The sequence below is a fragment of the Crotalus tigris genome, unplaced genomic scaffold (genome assembly GCF_016545835.1).
Source record: "Crotalus tigris isolate CLP2741 ecotype Arizona unplaced genomic scaffold, ASM1654583v1 scf7180000024340.7048381, whole genome shotgun sequence".
NCBI classification, from domain to species: Eukaryota; Metazoa; Chordata; class Lepidosauria; order Squamata; family Viperidae; genus Crotalus; species Crotalus tigris.
The window spans coordinates 2,331,336-2,353,490 of record NW_024100510.1 but is presented as its reverse complement, the minus strand read 5'-3'; the positions used below and the strand labels follow the sequence as shown (position 1 = coordinate 2,353,490).

At 36.8% G+C, this 22,155-nt stretch overlaps 2 protein-coding genes across 5 annotated transcripts in view; one reads left to right on the top strand and one right to left on the bottom strand.

Annotated features, from left to right (window-relative positions):
• Positions 1-134: 134 nt before the first annotated feature.
• On the bottom strand, positions 135-5,224 carry YBEY (ybeY metalloendoribonuclease). 2 transcript variants are annotated; one of them, XM_039326359.1, is made up of 5 exons: positions 4,667-5,224; positions 3,836-4,078; positions 2,359-2,490; positions 489-557; positions 135-274 (listed from the first exon to the last, which is right to left on the bottom strand). In XM_039326359.1, the coding sequence occupies exons 2-5, from the start codon at positions 4,043-4,045 to the stop codon at positions 188-190; spliced, it is 498 nt and encodes a 165-aa protein (XP_039182293.1). In that variant the 5' UTR covers positions 4,046-4,078; positions 4,667-5,224; the 3' UTR covers positions 135-187. The 2 variants fall into 2 exon arrangements, with proteins under 2 accessions (XP_039182293.1, XP_039182292.1); XM_039326358.1 differs by having other exon boundaries at positions 4,921-5,221.
• A 92-nt stretch (positions 5,225-5,316) lies between these two features.
• Positions 5,317-22,155, top strand: part of LOC120300398 (minichromosome maintenance complex component 3 associated protein) — a 90,639-nt gene continuing 73,800 nt past the window's right edge. The window contains exons 1-6 of one of the 3 annotated variants that reach the window (XM_039326351.1): positions 5,317-5,462; positions 11,177-12,398; positions 12,564-12,784; positions 15,775-15,853; positions 18,314-18,461; positions 20,791-20,987. In XM_039326351.1, coding sequence (XP_039182285.1) covers positions 11,237-12,398; positions 12,564-12,784; positions 15,775-15,853; positions 18,314-18,461; positions 20,791-20,987 — 1,807 coding nt within the window. In that variant the 5' untranslated portion in view covers positions 5,317-5,462; positions 11,177-11,236. Of the gene's footprint in view, positions 5,671-11,176; positions 12,399-12,563; positions 12,785-15,774; positions 15,854-18,313; positions 18,462-20,790; positions 20,988-22,155 lie in introns of all 3 variants that reach the window. The other 2 variants (XM_039326352.1, XM_039326353.1) reach the window with 2 other exon arrangements.

Here is a 22,155-nt window from a genome sequence, read left to right as displayed (position 1 = left end):
GTAGCAGTGATGGTGAAGGTAGAAAAGGAAGCAGGAGGGCAATTAGGAGCTTTCAAAGTATTTTGCTGGTGTGATTACTAGATTTTTCTAGCAAAATTAGTTCAGGGGGTAATTATATTCGGCTGACTGAGGAAGAGGGAGAAATTGAGAAAATTTATTTTAATGAAACAGCATATAAATATAACATTTAGAATTGGTGTTTTGACAGAGGTTCAAAGTTTGTGCCTGTCAATTTGCTTAACTTGTGCAGAATTTGTGTTTCCTTTTCATACATCTGAAAAAGAGCAAGGCCACAGTGAATGCATGTTTCCTTTCAAATAATACAACATCTGATCTTACAAACTTGGATTTGAAATTTGGAATTTAAACGTACTGAACAAGTCAATCAGAAAATCTTATGATGCATTTACATAAGCTTACATTTGGAAGCTTTGAACACTAAAGAAAACTGAAAAAATAGAATTTGTCAAATCAGTTAGAATACTTACTTGTTGCCAGTTTGTTTCTGTATTATGTTTATAACCAAGCAAGTGGCACATGCCATGGGCAATTGTCACCTATTTAAGGGAAAAAAGCTTGTAAATGGTTCACATATTCCTAATTGACAGGCAAAATAGACTATTAGAGAAATCCCACATCACAATAGTTTAAAATCATAATAGAAACGGTCATCATTTATAAAGAATACTGTGAAAATGTCACTGTGAATTCTCCCTAGTCAGTGGAAAGGAGTTAGAATTGTAGAGTGAACAGTTATTCAATGTATGCCATTCAATTTAAACAGCATTTTGTATTGCTAGCAATTCTACTAAAGAGGTTGGCAAACTTTTTTTTCCATAAAGAGTAAGATCCTACCCCTCCTCTGCCTCAATGGACACAGCTGGCAGACCAAGGAGCATGGTAGACATTGGACATGCCATCTGCCCATGTCAGAACCCCTTTCCTTGGGGGAGGGGAAACATTTTATTAGATGGGCTTTTTCTTTTCCCTTCTGCAGGTTCTGCCATGCTCCTGTGGGGAGGGGGAGACCCTTGGGGAATTGTGTATTTTTTCTTTTTGCTTAGGTGCTACAATGTATCCTCTCTGCTTCCTCTATCTGCTTGTTCTTTGAATTGTTCTCCCCTTGATGCCAACCTGGGGTGAGAAAGGAATGTGCCTTTGGCCATCTGGCTTATCTCTTGCTGCTGAAGAGAACGGAGTCTTATTAGCCTCATTCCCACAGTAGACATAACACCTGGGGATTGGCCTATTGGGGTGGGGTTTGCTTTTTGCTCCTTTAACCTATTGAGTGGGAAACCCTCAGATACTGCCTTCTATGCCTGCTGTCAACTTCTCCTAATAAAAGTTTCTTTTGGGATGATTCGGTTCCAAGAGTTCTGCTTTCTTGAGAAGAGGTTTTGCTGAGAACTCAGCTTGTCAACTCACCTTATTCCCATATTTTATTTTAGATTTTTTTATTCTGCCTTTATTATTATTATTTTTTAAAAAATAACTCTAGTTGGCCAACATATCTAATACTCCTCCATTCACTTATTTTCCTCACTTCAAAGAAGGTTGGGGTGAGAGAGAATGAGTGGCCCAAGGTCATCCAGATTGTTTTCATGCCTCAGGTGGGACTAGAACACAATGTCTCCTTGTTTCTAGCCTAGAACCTCATAGCACATCATTTTTAAACAATGCTAGATTTCAGCAAGGTTAAATGGGTAGGGAAAACATGACTTTTGGAACTCTTACCAACTCAATAATAGCTCCACTGAGTCATGTGACCAGCTGTGCGGGGATCTTAGAATTGAGCTGGCAACATTCCTGGAGCTGGCAAGGTCAACTGACAAGCACAAGAGTGGTAACCATAAGCTTTCACTAATGAGTTATTCATATTTTGAATTGGCATAATGATTTAAGTAGCTTAACTATGAAAGGAAAAAGGCTAGTGACTTGTTTAAGAAAAAATCTTGCAATAAACACATGCTAGAAAAAATGAGAAAGCTAAAAACAAACTCAAAGCAAGCATGTTATGGGCTAACTTGAGGAGTACTGTGGTTCAAAAAACAAAGGACTACCAGAATTGTGCTGCCAAAATCTGGACAACTACTAGATGGCAGCAAAAGGATATAGACAACTTGTTTCTGCCATATAGTGATCATTTGGATTTGTGTACTACATGTATGTTATTCTAAATGTGAAACAGTAAGATTTCTGTGAGTGGGACTGAGACATTAACGTCATATTTTCTGATACCAAAAGGTTTTTTCATAATTGGAGAAATAACAATGAAAATATTTTCATTTTTATACATCATTTGATTGAACATTTCAGAACTTTATTCAAATAAAAATACTTTTATAAATGTACGCTTACTGTAAGAATACTGTTATAATCTCTGTGGTTCTGTCCACACTGTTGATAGATATATTCTACTCCTAGAAAAATGTCTCCCAAATTGTAGTCATCTTGAATACAGGGCTGGGGTAACTCTCCACCTTTCAGATTCTATGATATCCCCAAAGAAAATTCAGTTACATACATGTTCTCAATTTGGTAAAACAGATGCCATGTAGAAAATGAAATAGGGGTGTTAAGAACAGGCCATACAATATTTATTTCTAAACACTTTATGGTATTAAAAGACATAACATGACTGTACTTGAATCAGGGAGATGTGAATTTAATTTGCTCTCCTTCATCCATTTCTGACATATACTTGGTTGCTTCTTATTCAATAAATATACACTTACGCATTATGATTTATAAGCTATGGATTCCTTCTTGGAACAATTTCCATTTCATACTAAGCCAAAAGCAAACTATATTATGACTTAGTATTAGGTATATATCAGGATTGTATGTATGGGTATAATAATATAAGCCCAATTGTACACTCTCAGAAGTATAATTCATTGTTTTCAATGGGATTTATTTCCATCTAAACATGCTTAGGACAAGAATTCTAGAAGTAAATTACAGAGAATGCGGAGATCAGTCGTACTGCTATCCCCTACATAAACTTATAATAAAAAATTTATTTATTTATTATATATAGCTCATCTTGTCCAGTACTTACTCTAGAAAGTAAAACAGGATAAAATATCAAAATATTAAGATAAATATTAACATTAAAATTTACATTTACTTTCTTCTCATACGTATTAATTTCGATAGTTATAAAATAGAGCTTGAAAAAAAGTAATATTTTATGTATACATTTATTCACACATTCTGAAATATCCAGTAATGAATACTGATGCATTTTTGTTTGTACCCTTACGTAATGAGCCCTGCTGTTTTTCAGGGCCTTCATTTATGATGTGCCACAGTAATTGTCCTTTCCTCTAACACAGTGGTTCTCAACCTTTTTAATGCCGTGACCCCCAACCAGTCGTAAGTCGAGGACTAAACCGGTCGTAAGTCGAGGACTACCCAACCGGTCGTAAGTTGAGGACTTTCCCTGCCCGGGAGCGTGGTGCTGCCCCCTGTGCCGGCCGAGGCGTAGCTGGCAAACGGCAGAGACGGAGCAGGCCGACCACCGGCTGGGCCACCAGCTGGCCCAGCCCAAGGGAGGTAAGGCACCCGCCAGAAAAGGGGAAAAAAAATGGTGGACAGCCTTACTTGGAGACCTCCATGAAATGGTCGATCGACCTCAAATGGGGTCGCGACCCATAGGTTGAGAACCGCTGCTCTAACATGAAGATTTATGGGTAGGGCCTAAATCATCCCTAATTTGTCTGATTTCATTGTCTTCATATATAAATAAAGAAGATACTGTTCTATGTATTAATACCTGATTTCTGATAAAATTACTGCAAAGCTCTAAAGGAATAAATGAGCAAACACATACCTCATGAAAAGGAAAAGATAACACATCAGTAGGAATATTCTTCTGTCTGTAAGTTTTGTTGAGTTGCTGTATGTACATATTACCAACACAAATTACACCAAGATCAAACTTTTGCACACCCAAAATAGAACGGAGTAGTTCTATGTTCTTGCGAAGTGGGACTCTCCTGATTGGAATAGCTCTCTGAAAATTACGTATGATCAGGCTCATCTCATAAAAACTGGTGAAGAACTTTACACAGTCCTGCAAAGTAGACTATGATTAGAAACCACTGACAATTACTAGCAGGTGGAACAACTTAAAATGAGAAATAATGCAGTATTTTAGATAACAAAAGAAATGTAGCATATTTCTTTATTTTCTTTGGAGTTGCCAGGTTTCTCAAGACAAAAAAGGCACCCCCTAAAAAGCTTTTGCAAAGTAAAAGAATGGAAACCTGGATGATCAAGAATAAAATGGCCCAACTGGCTCTGAGGTGAAGTTGATATACTAACAGCAAAAGTAACAGCAAAAACACTTTTCAAGCTAAACAATAAAATTTGTGGGGTTACTGCTTCTTCACTAGAGCTCAGTGCCCAGAGAGCCCTTTTTAGACCCATTTTCAATTGAAGATAGCATCTGTAATGACAGACTGTTAAGATAGAGACATAAAAATGTATTACAGTGCAGAGGTGATACTTCTATCCTCCCCAGCTTTTGTGAGTCTATAGGCAAGAAAAGAATTTAAACCCAAGTGTTATGATTGCTGTGCCTGAGCCCTGCTCTTCCACCAAAAAAGCAGAGACAGAAAAAACAGGAGTGCCCATCCACCCCTTTTGAAATGTTACTTACTTAATGTTGAGACACGTTTCCCTCTACCAACTGCTATGAACACGTTATTGTAAGTTGTGAGGGGACATTGTAATTTAGAAAGTGGTTGTGAATGCCCTAGCCCAGGCTTTCGCAATTTTGGTAGCTTTAAGATAAGTGGTCGCAGTATGTGTCGTGGGAATTCTGAGAGCTGAAGTCCACCCATCTTGTCAAGGTTGTGAAACCCTGCTTTAATCCAGAACAAAACATTCAAACATTCACATTCGTGAATATACCTTTGCCGCAAAACTCGTCCGTGCTAATCACTTCCCTAATCACTCTGTATAAAAAGCTACTTCCAGGTCCTTCCTCATATACACATCGGCAAGTGGACGTAGTCGCTGTTTCAAATATGCCACGATTTCTCGCATCAATATAAAAAACCTGAGAGAATTCGTCAAAAAAAAAAAAGAGGGACGAAGCTCCATTAAAAGAAACCTTTAAATTTTAAAACTGTTTTGTTCTCAGGACTCTTCATTTTCGGTGAGAGGTATACAACGAAGTCCTATCTAGGCTGTCCGCAGAAACTCTGCAATTCTATTCATAGGGGGAGGGGTCCTGCAACAGCATGCGATGCTCTGCCCGCTGCGTGGCGTCACTTCCGCACTGCGCGGGAGAAGCCGGGGAGCTGCGCGAAGGACCCTCTTCTGTGGGTGGAGCTGAACTCTTCCGCCTCTTCGGGTCAATGGCGGTTTGTTTATGCGACAGAGAGAAGGAATTCGGGACTCACGCTTAATTGTGTAGTGTTGAGGAAAGTGTCCTCTGTACATCTTCAGAGGTATCTTCTGTCTGTCCGTCCGTCCGTCTCCTTTTCCTCACTGTTGGGCCCGGACAACGCAGATAGAAACTAGGAGGCTAAGTTAAATCTCAGGTTTACGGACTGATGAAGGGAAGTAATGGTATGCCACTTGCTTTGTACTTACGATGGATGTTGCTGGGACTACAAAAGGCAGGCATAATGATCAAGAGAGGGGAGCACTTCCATGGTAGGGCTAGTTTTCAACTTTGGTTAACGTGTGTAGAAATTCTCCCTTCTATTCATTTATAAATAAAGGGTTATTCAGTGAAGCTGGCGTAAGATTCAGAACAGATTAAAAGAAGTTCAGCTTTATGCAGTATCAAGCGTATCGAGTTTAAATTGCAGTTTCAGGTGTTGGGTTCTCAACCATAAAAAGCTACGTGGCTCAGGGCTGGAGTAGCGATGGCACCATCTTTCTTCAATTGTCTCTGCCCATGCTACAAATCTGGCAGGTTGAGTCCCATCGCTGAAACCAGTGGTTCTCAACTTCGATTGGCTGGGGTATTTGGGGAGTTTAAGCTGCGAAGGTTGACAACGCCATTTTGTGAGCTTCTGGATGGCTTTCTTCTCTGCCATCGTTCTTGTCTTTTGGGTTACCATTCTCCCAGAGATCTGTTCAGCCGTATCCCTGCTCTGCTTTAGAAAGGAATAGAAAATGTGGCTTTTCAGAAATCCCAAGATGGTAATTAGGGATGATTGATGAGGGATGGCAGAAACGAGCTTTTATGTACCTCTCCACAGTTTAGTGAGGTTTTCTTTCTGACTCGATGGTGATATATAAGTCAAATAAATACAGTACAATAAACTGCTTATTTTCCCCACAAGTTATAATTCTGAATTTGAATGACTTTTAAACTCCATTGAAAATTAATGTTGATAATGATTATTATCACCAGTATCACAGGCAACTTGTCTCAGTGTCAGATGATGGAAAACAAACAGGAGGGTACTTCTTCCCTTATGATCTGCCTGTTGGCTTTCCATAGACATATGACTACTTATTGTGGAAACAGTTTTGGGACAGATAGATCTTCCATCAGTTCCAACACTATTCTACCATGCTTCTATTTTTAACCTATTTTTTTAAATCCTAACTATTTCCTGAAAAAATACAGTATTAACTTTTATGGGAAAGAGTGGTTAATTTAAGGAGATGTTATAGAATAGTTACATTTATCTGAGCTGTTTTATTCAAGGTGGCATTATGATTAATCAGATGTTCCCATGTTTGTATGCTTTGTAGTTGAATACTTTATTATAAATTTTGACTTAATGGGCCATGTTTTAACAATAGACAAAATCTGCCTATATGCATGGGTAAAATTTCATTTGTATTTGATAGCTTATTTAATGGATGCCTCTTTTTCCTATACCAGGGATAGGCAACCCAAAAACAAAACACTGGGAGCCGCAAAACCCTTTTGATATCTAAAATGAAGATAACACTGCATATATCCTTTTTTACCTTTAATATATATATACCTTGAGTGTTTTTTTTTTTTTTGATGCACCCTGTCAGCCCAAATATGGGAGAAAGAAATCTGCACACAGCCCAGGTTCAAATCTCAGAAGGGTATGTCTGGCTTAAGAGAGTTAAAAAGCTCGAAATAGCTTTATTCTTTGTTGGCAATCTAAAATTGTGTGTGTGTGTGTGTGTGTGTATACACACACACACATACATATACATATACATATACATATACATACATATACATACATATACATATATATATATATATATATATATATATATATATATATATATATATATATATATATATATATTTTCTGAGGTTTTCGCGGGTATTTGTATGTAGGTCTTTGGTTGTTCGGGTTTTCTCCCACGTAAAATTGGAAGTGTCTTGGCGACGTTTCGACGAAGTCCCATTCGTCATCTTCAGGCTGGTGCTTTCAGCTTCGTGCTTTCGAGCAGCAATGTGTGGTCTTAGCTGTTTCTTCCTTTTAACTGCCAGTGGGGATATGAACTGATTGGGTGGGAGCTTGGCTTGTTCTGATTGGGTGGAGGTGTGTTCTGAATGGTTAGCTCTGATTGGCTGGGGGGTTGGCTGTGCTCTGATTGGCTGGGGGAGTGTTCTGTTTGGGTGGGGGCTTTGTTGTGCTCAGGTTAGTCTGAGTTGCAGGGGGGTTTAAGATGGTGGGCTGCCTTGCTATTTTTTGGCTTCGTGTTCGTTCGTGGTCGTGCCTCATCTTCATGGTGGGTGTCAGTTTGCTTCATGTATGGATTGGAGGGGTTTAAAGTGGCTAATGATGCAGCTGTGGTCTGGCGAAGGCCATTTGCTGGTCTCTTTCTGGGGATGGTGCCTTTTTTCCTCTTGGAGGGTGACCCCTCTCCTGCTGCATTTCTTGCCTGTTTTTTGCTGCCACCTGCCTGCGCGCCTGGCACAAGGTTGTAGATCTGCTCCTGGCTGGCCTGTTTTATTTCCTCTCTCCCCCCCCCTCCTTTTGCCTTTGGTGCAGCTCTAGCTGACTCCTCCTCCCAAGGCTTCCTCTTTTTTCCCCCTCTCTCCTTCTGCCAAAACTGCCTCCTTTTATAGCCTCTTCTGTATCTGCCTTCCTCCTCCTTTCTCTTGTGGGTGAGCCTATCCTGGGGCCTTTTTTTCATCCCAGCAGCCCTGCAGCTCCCAAGGACTCTCACACTGCGCCGTGAGAGAGTCCTAACATTTGTCTGAAATGGTATACGGCTTCCTGCCTAAGCATGGGGTTGGACTGGAACACCTCCAAGGTCCTTCCAACTCTATTATTCTATTCTAGTTCATATACACATCTGCTGTACTCTGTGTGCACAATTATTAGGCAAGTGAGTATTCTGGTGGATTGATTTTATTATTGAACAACTACAGAGCTTTCGGTCAATTCAAAATATTAATAAATCTCAAACCTGAATATTTAAGAAAGTAAAAGTGAGGTTTTGGCTTTCTTAGGAGAATATATGTGCACAATTAGAGGGGAAATTATTAGTGTGCAGAATTATTATGCAACTAAATGAAAAATGAAAATTTGCCTATCTCACTTGTTTATTTGCATCTGTTAAAGTGAGAATAATAACTCAAAATGTACAAATAAACATTTCTAACATTTCAAAACAAATCAGTGACCAGTATAGCCATCTTTTCAATAACAGTGATAAGCCTTCCATTCATCGAGTCTGTCACTTTGTTGATCTGTTGACAGTGTTTGTGCAGCAGCAGCCACAGTCTTTCAAACACTTTTCCTTCACCGTAAATCTCCCGTTTAAGAAGGGCCCACAAGTTCTCTATAGGGTTTAGGTCAGGTGAGGAAGGGGACCATGTCATTATTCTTTCATCTTTAAGGCCTTTAGTGGCCAGCCACACAGTGCATGTGATGGAGCATTGTCCTGCATAAAAATTTTTGAGTCCATCTTCAACCCCAAAAGGTCCAACTAGCTCATCTTTAATAATATCAGCCCATACCAGTACCCCACCTCCATCTTGCTGGTGTCTGAGTCGAAGTGGAGCTCTGCCCGTTACTGATCCAGCCGCGGACCCATCCATCTGGTCAGTCAAGAGTTACTCTTGTCTCATCAGTCCATAAAACCTTTGAAAAATCTGTCTTCAGATATTTCTTGGCCCAGTCTTGCCATTTCGACATATGTGTCTTGTTCATTGGTAGAAGGGTTTCAGCCTTCCTTACAGTGTCCATGTCTCTGAGCACTGAACATCTTATACTTCTGGGCATTCCAGGTAGGTTGCAGTTCTGGAATATGAGAGCACTGGAAGATAATGGGTTCCTGGTAGGTTCATGTTTGATTCTCGAATCTTTGGCAGTTAATATAAGTCTTTTTTTCCAACACGTTTCTTGCAACCCTGTTGACTATTTGCAATGAAACGCTTGATGAAATTGGTCCCAATATCTTAGCAATTTCAGGAGTACAGCATCCATCTGAAAGACCTTTTGCAATTTTTGTACTTTTCAGAGTCAGTTAAATCTCTTTTTTGGCCCATTTTGCCTGAGGAAAAGAAGCTGCCTAATAATTATGCACACTTTGATATAGGGTGTTGATCTCCTTAGACCACACCCTCCCTCATTACACAAATACACATAACCTGATATGCTCATATCCACTAAGCATTTAAGTTTATATAGCTTGGAGGTGGAAAATATGCAATGCAATGATATAGTCAAAATACTCACTTGCCTAATAATTGCTCACACAGTGTAGAAGCCTAGCATATCTTCTTTTTGGGTCAGTGTCCTATTTAGTCCATCTGTTTCATTTTTCATGCTAGGTAACAATACTGAAAACAAGATATTTCAGAAGAGGATGGAAGGCCAAACGACCAACTTAAATAGGTTTAGTTATCATTGTGGCAGTTAACTAACCCAGGCGTGGTATTTTCTTACATACTGAAGATGTATTTTCTGTGAGAATAAAACCATATATATTTGTGTAAATTTGATTAACATTTTTCTTTCTTTATAACTTGATTTTTAAACCATTATCTTAAATGATTTGGGCCTCTAATCAGAATAATTAGTTGTTATTCCACAAGTGATTTATGGTGAGATACTTGTATTTAAAATTGTAGTTTAGTTTCAAATTAGATTTGACGGTGAGAGAACTGCTCAGTGTTTTCTAATGAGTTGTGTAGTTTTAATGAGATGCCATGTTGCATTTGTATCTTAGATACATATCAGATGCATTTGAGGTATACCTTAGATCAGGGCTTTTCAACCTTTTCACCCATTGTACCACTTTTAGGATATGGCAATATCCGAGTACCACCAGTTGCCTAGCAAGTTGTCAAAATGATGACAAAAAAAGAAAAAAAGTGATAAAATACAGGTAGTCCTCGACTTACAGTAGTTCGCTTAATGACTGTTCGAAGTTACAATGGCACTGAAAAAAGTGCCCCCCAAGCCACAGCCAAGCAAGACACCTACCTGCCCACCCAGCAGCGCTCTTCCTTCTGTTCAAGGTTTTCATTGTTGTGAGCATTTCTATTGAGGATTGACAACAGGGGTGGGGTGGGGGGGTGTTTGGTTTTTATTCCCCCCGTCTGCTGGGTGGTTGTAGTAGGTTTTGGTCACTTCACATGACCCTGGGACACTGTGACCATCATAAATATGAATCAGTTGCCAAGCATCTGAATGTAAATCACAAGACCCTGGAGATGCTGAATATTCCAGCTGATTGGTGCTTCTTCTGGGCTCAGCAGAAGTGCAAGGATCAGTGCCGAGCTCCAACTGGAGCCTGGTGCTGATCCTGGTGCTTCCACTGAGCCCTGACAGCCCCGAAGAAGCGCCAATCAGCTGGAAAGCAGCACTGATCCTGGCGCTTCCACTGAGCCCTGCAGCTGCAGCCATCTCTTGCTCAGGCTTGTGCGGTGCTGCCACTGGTTCAGCTCATTCCCCTCCCCCGCTACCACTTTTCTAGGATGGTCGCATACCACCTGCCAGATGCCAATGTACCACAGGTGGTACCCGTACCACTGGTTGAAAAGCCCTGCCTTAAATAGCACAATTCAGTTCTTAAATTGGAATATGTCTTGTTGGAAAAGTAACATTGCAAATCAGCCCAAGAGTTGCTTTGGATTAAAGTAGGATAGAAATGAAACAAATAAAAATACAGTACTGTCTTTTTTTTTTTTAAAATCAGCTTAAAAGGATTGTTTTTGTTTATTAATTTTTATGACTTACATTGTATATTCCAGGGCTAAAAGATGAAAGCCAAAGGAATCTAGACAAAAGCTGTTTATATATTAACATCAAAAATGAATCCAAATACTCCTTTCAGTGGACATCCATCAGGAGTGTTTCAAGCATCATCTGGTGTGTCAACTGGAATGTTTTCAAGTCAGCCACCATTCCAGTTTAATCAGCTCTCTCTCTTTGGATTGAACAGTGGAGGAGTAAAGAATCCAGGATTTACTCACTTGTCTGACTTTACTATTACTTCAGGACTGCATAATTCTTCAGGTCAAGGCTTGGGATTTGGGCAACTTCCAGGGTTTACACAGTCGTATTCTCTTGGACAAACAACAACATTTGTGACTTCTGCACCAATGACTGCTTCTGTTCCCAGCAAATCTGGGTTTAGTTTCAGACCACCTGCAAATCTTGGCAATTCTCAGAGTACTTCTGCTTTTGGAACTGTGCTTGGAGAAACTTCAAGTGATAGTTTTGTGAGATCAGATTTTGGTTTCAAAAGTCCTGAAAATGCAGTGTTCAAACCTATCTTTGGGACTAATTCAGAACAAGAGAAAATACCAACTTCGGCTGTTTCTTCTTTTTCTTTTCCAGGCGGTGCAGGAAAATTAACCCCTTTTGTCATTTCTCAAGAAAGCAGCAGTTCAGGTAATACTGGTTTCAATTTTTCCAAACCAGTCAGTAGTAGCAGTACTTCAGCAGTTTCTTTCAGTACTTCTTTACCGAGTAAGACTCTAGCAGATGATAAAAAAAGACCTATGGCTCTCTTTACAAGTCCTGGTAGTTTTTCTTCTTTTTCAAACTCACCTTTGCCTTTGAGAGATACTTTCCAAATTAACAAAACTAACAAGATGGAACATGAAGATTTGTTAATCCCAAGTGAGCCACTTCCCACTCTTGGAAAAGGAATGAAAAGGAAAGAAGAACAAGAGTATTCCCCAAGGCATCATGATTATGACACTGATGAACTAGAACCTCCATCAAGGAATGATCATGCTTCTAATAAGCGTCCTGTTAGACTGAATCGTCCGCCTACACAAGGTCTATTTGGTAGAGTATTACAAGATGTTCTGAAAAGCAACAAAAAGGAATCTAAAATTGAGCGTGTTCCCATTGAATCTGGAGAAACAGTAGCAACGAATGTGGCAGCGGGAAGTCAGTCTGGTTTTATAATGGCTAAGCCAATGTCAACACTAAGAAAAGAAGAAAAGGGAAAATTGAAACATGGTAGGTAGCAGAGTTTAAAAATAATCAAATGAAAGTGGAAATGGTTGCAATTAATTACATTGTAAGTAGTGATCTGCTTATAAGTAGAGCATTTTGCATTTTAATTGATAGATGTGACCTTGAAATATAAGTGCTTATTTTTAATCACTGTTCAATTACTTCCAGATTCTGCTGCCTCAAACCCTTTGCGTCGAAATCGGAGCACTGGGAGCATAGAAAGCCTCAGATGCTCACCAAGTGAACTGACAGCCATCCAGTGTAAAAATATTCCTGATCATCTAAATGACAGAAATGTTCTTCACAAACATTTTGAGAAGTTTATTAAAATCCAACAAATCCGTACCAACCGTAACAAAAAGCTTGCCATTGTACGCTGTTTTGATCATGTGAGTTTTAAAATATCAGAAGATTAATATCTATAGAGGATATATATTAGACTTACTGGGAAATTTACTCCATATGCTTCTAAAGTTGGTTGGCTACTATCATATTTTGCAATTTAATTGCAATTAAACACAAATTTCATTAAAATTATTGGGATATCAGTGGCTATTCTGAGTTGCAGTTTATAATATATATTATAGAAATGGTGACTATAAAATAATTATTTTACTTAGCTTTCAAAAAACATATATTTTTTTCCAAATAGTTAACTTCATGACATAAAACTTTCTAATCGATGATATCAGGTCTGCATGTTGACATTTTCTTAATAGTAGAAATAGTAGAAATTGCTATCCTTCAAAATGGAAAATTCCTGGAAAAATTAAATTATTGTGGAAAACTGAGACAAAAAAACTATTGGCATATCAAACAGACATTTGCCCTCTTGAGGAATTAATTTCCTCATTCAGTGAATGAGAGTGGATTTGATACAAGATGTAGGCTGTACATGTGCTAATTAGATACTATAATTGTTACTACAGATACAACTTTTTTCATTGTACTCCAGACATCCATGTACTTAATAAATATAGGATAGATGGAAAGTATAATTTTCAATACTATATGAATTCTGGGGGAGAACGAAGAAAAATCTCTAGAGCAGATGACTTTTCCCAATAGCTTCTGATGGCAGAAGATATATGAAATCTTCCTCTCAGTTCTTACACTTTGACAAACAAACCTCATTGGACCTTTTCTAAAACATTTTAATTATTTGGCATTATTGCACTTGTTTGTGTTTAGTTTGTGTGTGTATATATGTGTGTGTGTGTGTGGGGGGGGGAGATTGCAAGAGCATGTTATGGTAAAGCAAAATGTTCCAGGATATTATCAAGCCTGGTTATCTTTCACATTTCACTGAATGAGAAACTTGATGCACAATTTATTCTCTTTTGCTCTGCCATTTTCCTCATCAGATTTCACTAAAAATTCAAGAAAATTATCTTTGCATTGTTTTAGATTATAAGAGATTGCCAGGATTAGAAAATGTTCCACTGCAAGAAAGGGACTCCTGTATCGAGTTCATTCCACATTATTTATTCAGCCTCCAAATTATGGGAAAGAAAGTTCATATAATTTCAGATGAGAGTTCCTCAACTTACATTTGTATGCATTTTTGATATTTATATGAAACAGTAAAATGTTTTTGGCTAATTGAAAATAAATGTTGTAAAAACACCTCAACTGTAGGAACTTTTATATTAATTCATAGCATAATAATAATGAATAATTATAGTCAGTTATAAATATATATAATATATAATTTTTTCTTCAAATTTCTATCCTGCCCCAATCTATAATTTACTTCTTTTTCCTATTGGAAAAAGCATTACTTGTACAAATCTCTGTCCTAAATTATTCTTCATGCTTATACATCTCTTAGTATTGCAGCAGTAAGCTCATCCTTCCTTCTCACAAAAGAACTCAATGGCATTTATGTCCTTTCAATTATCCCTTTGGGATCAAAGAGCAAATAATTTTTCAACCTGGACTGCATATTCCAAATATTCCCACTTCACTTTAAAGGTGGGGATCCTGGTTTTAGAATGCTTTATATTTTTTGCACCCATATCTGGTTTCCCTGATAGATACCTGATATTAAAATATATAAACTGAATTAACTGATTACGTGCTATCAAATCAGTGTGAACTCTTAACGATCACATGGATAGATTTTCTCCACAACAATCTGTATTTAATCTGGTCTTTCAGGTTTTCCAATGATGCACCCATCACTAGTATAACTGAGTCCATTGAACTTGCTGCTGCTTCTCCTCTTCTTCTTGTTCTTTCTGTCTTTCCCAGAATTAGAGCTTTCTCCAGAAATCTAGGTCTTCACATATGTATCCAAAGTAGATAATTTGAGCTGGTCATTTGATGTTTGATGATCCATTTAGTTGTTTTTGTGGCTGTCCATGGTATTCTCAGAAGTTTACTCCAATAGTAAATTTCAAAAGCATCAATTATAAACATATAGATTTCAAGCCAGAACTATTCCTGTTAGGCACAATAGGAGGAAACTATGTGAAAGATTGTATATACTTAATTTTACATGTATTAACTGCAGCAAGAATTGTATTTGCCCAATATTGGAAAAATGAAAACCTACCAACGGAAGAACTAATTAAGAAAATTTTAGATTGTGCAGAAATGAATAGATTGACATTAAAGATAGCGAGTTAAAAAGAAAGGAACGTGATATGTACTGTGTGACATTGAATATATACTAGTAAGAAGACTATTGAGCGATTAACTAACATATTGATTACGATAATATAGAAATTAATTTTTACTTATTGTTTTTTAAATACATGAACCTAGGGGTAGGCAACCTTGACTCTTTTATGACTTGTGAACTTCAACTCCCAGAATTCCTGAGCCAGCCATGCTGAGGGGAAAGGGAGAGGTTTCCAACCTATGTATATATAGTTTGGGGGTCATTTAATTTTAGTCTTGTTTTTTCATTGTGCTCCTTGACTTTTATTATTAGATGTTGCTGATCTTTTACATTTTTAGCTATGAGACTAATATCATTATCATAGTGCAGATTATTGATGTTTTGTTTTCAGATTTTAAAACTATGTCCATCTTCTTCTTCCATTAAATAAATATATTCTCTGTTGCAGTTTTTCACTACTTTACTTCTTGATTTCCTTATTCTAATAATTTGCTTTATTTTGTGCCTGAAATGTATATGTAACTTATCTCCAGTTGTAACTCTTATTTCATTAGAGAAGATGGACATTTCATGTAAATCCTGCCTCTAGTGTTATATTGGAATATTTGCTCTCACAAAAAATATCCTGTTTCCCACAAGGATGAGCAATTTTTAAAAGTCTTCCTTATATAAGAAACAGATGCTGTCATTAAATCAAGTTATATAACATTTTGTCTGCCACTTTGTTCCTAACTAACCTTTTCCCCCCTCTAGGCATCTGCTGTTTTGGCTAGAAAAAAAGTAAAAGACTTACACAAAGATATAGTGACAAATTGGCATAAAAAGAAACCAAGTAAGCTACTTTGTTTTAAAGATCAAATATTAAAATATTGTAAATATTTTGTGTTTCATAGAGACTCTACGTGCTGTATATTGTGGATTCTTTGTAGCGGTCCATTGGCAATGTCTGAACTTTTTATTAGAATTTGTGACTTAGTGAGACATGCATGAAGAGTGTTACCTCCTTAGCTTTCCCACATCATTTCTTCCTGTATGAAAAGCTTTCAGTTCAGCCTTTGATTAATTATCACTTGTTATGTCATTTGAAACTAGAAAGCAGTGGTTAATTTTAATCAATGGTGGTTTATTAAAATGATTTATTTAAATTGGCTGTACTAAAAGTTGCAGCTTCTCAGAATTGAAGGTTAGTGTTTCTGAACTCTCCTTTGCCCTCTTTTAGGCCAGGAGAAGGAAAGTTTAAGCTAGGGATGGGGAGAATCTAGTATTACTCATTCTGAACATGAGAAATGTCTGAGAGGTATATTAATTTTGTGCTATGCAATAAAATTGCATCCCAGAAAAATACTGGGGTTAAAATAAGTGAGAAAGTAGAAGGGATTGAGGGGAAAGTTGGAGGGATTATAGCAAAATGAGCATGTTTTAATCCTGCCACATACAAATTAAAACAAGAGAACAACAACAACAACAAAAACAAACAAACCCAAAACACTGGTATAGGTTTTCTGGCCTCAGTCCTCAAGAGTGCAGAACTAGAGCTCACAATCTAACTGCAATGTTGACATTTCCTTTATTCTCAAAACCGTCTTATTTTTTACATAGGCAGGATGAACAATTACATAGCACAGCATTAAGAGATCAGAAAGTCTTTTTCTCTTTTAATTATGATACTGTTTGGGAAACAGTGTTTGTCTTAAAAAGAAGGATAAGGGTAGAGTGAGTAAATCAGGTACAAAATTCACCACTTAAACTAGAAGTAATATTTAAAGCAGTGGTTGTCATTCTGTACTGTTAACTAACTTACCTTAACAATGTCTGCATATGTTTACATTTTAAATCAATTCCAAAGTATTTCATTTTCTAGATTATGTTTCATAATGTTTCTGAAATAAATTCAGTTTATCAGTAATACTGGACCACATTTCCCCCCTGAAGGTTTGACTTCCTGAAAACTTTTGGCGATATGATAGACTCCTTTAAACTGAACACAAATACAATTTTAGAATAAAATGTGTAGATGTCTTGACAAATATGAAATTAACTTTTAATGACTATAATGTATTTAATCACATAATGTTTCCAACTCAGTACATGAGTTCAACAGGGTTAAAAGTGCTTTGCTGCTGATTTTTGTTTCTACTCGGTATCTGATACATTTAGCTACAGTGTCCAACAATAATTAGCCAGCATTAATGGATTTCAATTGCCCTGACACTGATTTTCCATTGTGTCATTGTCCTGGTGAAATCTTTCAGCATGTTCATCACTGACTAGATTTTTGGGAAAGAAGTCCACAAGTGTGAATGTAGAAAAGAATCTTCAGTGACATATTGCATTTTATGGTTTTGTATGCTATAAGAAGTTTGTTGATCAGCTAAATGCAGTTTGATGCTCTGTAGTTCAGCAAAAAAATTCTCAATGACATCCTTAAATACTTTCCAGGCGATTTTCTCTGGCCCCCAGTAACAGATCTTCAAACCACTTGTCACTGATGATGTATTTGATGTGTGGACCAACAGAATGCTTTTCTTAATCTTGGCATCAGTTATTCTTGAAACATGTCTCAAATAACAAAAACCTTCTCTATTCTTATTCATTGTTTTCACAAATTTTTTCACCAGTCAGAGTTTTATGTGAAATGGAGGCAAAAATACCTTTCTCAGGTCAACAAGTGTTTCATGTGCCACATTTTTCTGTCCTGGAACCAAATTCTTTCAGAGTGGCCATTTCTTTTTAATGTAATGTGACTCTCTTGCAACATTGTCCCATTTGCATATGCCACAATAGTACTTGATATATCTGAGCTGCTTTCCAAGCAGCAGAGCCACTACTTTTAGATCTCCAGGGATATTCCAGGTGTACTTGGGGTACTGAATGTGCTTCAACAATAATTCCATGTTTCTGTATGTTTCTTTCATGTATGAACATAGCTCACAGATACTGAAGGGTATACATTACTATTGTGTAAAAACAGAAGATTTCTATACAACAGTTCGTAATAGGTTAAATTACAGGTTATTTTCATGACTAGAAGTCAAAAATCTGTAAGATAGTCCCAAAAGTGTTCAGGAAGCAAAATTTTCATTGTCCAGTGAATCCATTGAAGTGTATCTGTACTAAAAGAAGAAAAAAGGGAACATAACATTTTTTTTCATCTTCATATGTCTGCTTTTATATATTTCTTTCTGTCATTAGTGGGATAGATTCTGTGAGATTATATTTAAACATTGAATTGCTGTACATTTATCAATGGTAGTGTTAAGTAGTTAATTTTTTGTGTTCTCAATGTGGAAAGGTCCTAATAAGAAAGACTATTCACCTAAGGAAGAGAAGCTAGATGAAAGTGATGGGAGGCAAAGCAATGAACAACTGAGTCATCAGCCTTCTCTATTTTCTAAATCCTTAATCCGTCCCACTGGAAGTGGAAATCTGTCAAACAAGAGGTATGTATTTCTCAATAGTCTTTGTGAAATAAAATTAATAGATACTTTATATATTTAGTAAATTATATTATAACTTAACATTTAGAAGGGCAATTCTGTGGGCTATCTGTATTATGCCTTTATATATTTATTTGTCATACTCATTTTGAGTTTGCTGTAGGCTTGGTAGTGTTGAATAGAACTGCCACTGGGAGTGATTGTTTTATGATATTTGTGGTCAGTTGAAAACTAAGAAGACTGATGCCAAGCTAATTGTGAAAGAAACCAAGTGTTGTTTTTATATTACATTCTGAAAAATTTGGATATTTAGGGAAATATTTATAATTACAGCTTCTAAGGCAGTTGCCATTATAATTATTCACTCAAATATACAGAGAAGATATTTCTTACTCTTTAATAATTTGCTGTTCTAGTGATAAAGAAGATGTAATTTGGTTAATCACTTCTTAAAAAAATAGGGATATAATTAATTTGAACAGAAGAAATTGTCCTATGCTAGGTAAGATTGTCCTATTTCACTAAGCATGATATTTTCCCAGTTTGAAAATCTCCATATTATTTGCATAGTATCTTTCTGTGAACTGTCCCTCGTTTATAATATAGCTTTACCCCCTTCCCTTTTGAAACGGAGATTCCTACCTCACCAGCTTCCATCATTATGTATTAAGAGATTGTAGTAGTTTTCCCATTCCCCATGTGAGTAATTTTCTGTTAGTTGGTACCTAGTACACTCTCAGTTAATCCCTACATCTAGATCAAAGCAAGCACACATATTACTCAGTGAAATATAATTGATGTTTGTTTATTCATGTATTAAATACCAACAAGCTTCAAAACAGTTAACAGGCAAAATGGGATAAAAGGCAAGCAGAAGCAATGAAAGAAAGAAGCATGAACTATGAGCAAGAACGTACATTATCTATTTATTTCCAATAGAAGAGAATATATGTATCTCTCTGAGCTTGGTTAATTGCTTGCAGACATTTCATTACCAATTAAATATCTATATAACATTCAAAAGACACAATATAAAAGCTAAGATGAGAACAAAAAAACAAGACATACTCTATTTTCTACAGTGACAACATCCATAAGCAGGAATTAACACCAGGCAAACAAACAGAAAACAATATCCTAATCAAGGATCTACTAAAGAGAAAACCATGCCCTTACCAACACTGGCAGAGCAATCTACTGTATATAAACAGGGAGTAAATCCCACACTTAACTTACACTAGTGATATTACATATTTGGGTAATGAAACATCTGCAAGCAAGCAATAGCAAGGATTTCACAGTTCAGTTTTGAGCTACATATATTCTCTTCTATGGAACATATATAGATAATGTAAATTCTTGCCCATGTTATTTTTTATAACTATCAAAAGGACACAGGGCTTTCCAAAGCCCTGGAAATAATGTTATGGCTAATATTGCTGTAATTGCTTATTTGCAATTACATCCAGGGCTTTCCAAAGCCACTGGAAATAATGTTATGGCTAATATTGCTGTAATTGCTTATTTGCTGATTATTACATTATCTATTTGTTGACTAAGCACTGTAAAAATAATTAAATTTGCTATGGGTAATTAACATGGGTTATTCCAAAGGAAGTGGCCTTTGATTAGTCCAGCTTTAATCCTTTTGTGTACATAATAGCACCAGAAATAAGATAGGACCCTAGGTGAATCCCTTCACTGTTCTGTATTATTAAAGAAGCAGTTGATGAATGGGAGTGATGTATTAAATTTAAAACCTGCTAGGTGTACTACATAACACTCATGATCTCACAAGCGGCATGCTAAACGCTAACTGAAAAGCTGAAATTCTACAGGTATGTTGGGGAACATGGAAGATGGAAATTGACCAGTCATAGGCAACCTGATATTCTTCAGACATTTTGAACGATAACTTCCACACTATTTTACAGATGAATTTGACATTACATTCATTTTTAGACTTTTTAGTCCCAAGGAATGGTAAATATTTTTTCAAGAGTAAAATGTTTTTGTGAAGTAACTAGCATGATTTAATTATATTATTCCAGACTACAGCTAAATCACATCATTACAAGCAGACAGCCATATCCAAGGAACACAAAAGAAATAAAGCTATTCCTTCACCAGGTGATCTAGATACTCTGCACACACACACACACACACACACACACACACACACAGAGAGAGAGAGAGAGAGAGAGAGAGAGAGAGAGAGAGAGAGAGAGAGAGAGAGAGAGAGAGACTGACTATATTGTTGGCATAAAAAAGGTCATGTATTCTTGTGCACTAGGTAAAGAAATGTTACTTTTTTATGTCTTGCTTCTTATAGTTCTCCAGCTAAGAAATCTGGCCTTAAAAAGTCTTTGCAATTTGAGCCATATGCCTTTGATTGTGGATCTGAAGGTCAGGGCTCAGAGAATGCAGAAGTGTCAGCCTCTTCGTTCAACAATCTTATAGGAATGGTGGTAGAAACCTCTGAGGATAAGTACCGCCTTTTAGACCAGAGAGATAAAATGATGCGTCAAGGTAAGAGTTGTTGAAGCACTAGGATAATGATACTTGAAATGTAAATTGGGTAAGAGGATTTGTGAAGTCATGAAGCCTTATAACTATTATTACACAACAATGAAGATATTAACTATTGATATACAATTCTACATTATTCAGGAATATAGAATTGTAATACTTCCTGTATTTTCCCCATAGTATTTTATTTTATATTTCATTCTGCCAATTTCCAGTTGGACTTGTGACAGTGTACAGTAAACAAAAATCAGATCAGGTGAGCTTTCTTTCAGTCATTTTTTGTTATTCAGTTATATGCAATTTCCAGAGACTATCTGTACAAGTCCTGCAATTTTCTTGGTTTGCCTCCTTCCTAGGGCTGGAAGAAGGTGATTGGCCCAAGATCTTTCTGCTGGTTATGTGCCTAAGGGGGACATGCTTATGTACTGCATGTTGTGAAATGCAAAAATTTACTCAGATAATAATAAACCAAAATAAATATAACAGTAATAGATAAATAATACAGAAATAATAACTTTTAAAGCTTCAAATCGTATCTTAAGTTACTGTAGCAAAAAAAATAAGTGTGTTGATGACAGGTCTTAAAGGATCTTCCGAGCAACCTTGTTTTTAAGTCTTTTCTAAAAGTCAGTGATGGAGTCATCTAGATTTCTAATGGGAGGATATCCATAAAGTAGGTCCCATTGATGAAAAACAGGAGTTTCTTGCTTTTCTCTGGATCACATAGTGCGAAGAACCTTAAGCATCTACTTCTACAACATGCTCATAGGCAGAATCTATTTAAAAGGGTGGTTTTCTAGATACCTGAGTGTTAAACCGTATGTAGTGTTTTAAAGATCAAAACTAGCACTTTGAAGTGGACCTGGAAACCTACTGGTAATCAATATAAAGCTTGCTGCACCAATATTTTGTGTAAATAGTAGTCTTCATCCATCAGTAAATGCATTGTGGAGATTGTAGCTTTTGAATAGCTTTCAGTGGTCCAGTCAATACTCAGGATGGTAGAATAAGACTGCAGGATACCACAACCACTAAGTCTTGCTAGGTTTGAGCATGACTGTTCTTCTGCATCCTGATTACCACTTGAACAACAAAGTATCCCCTGGACAGCTATATAGATACACATGTATAATTCCTAGCAGGAAAATCAATAATGCACATGTAATGT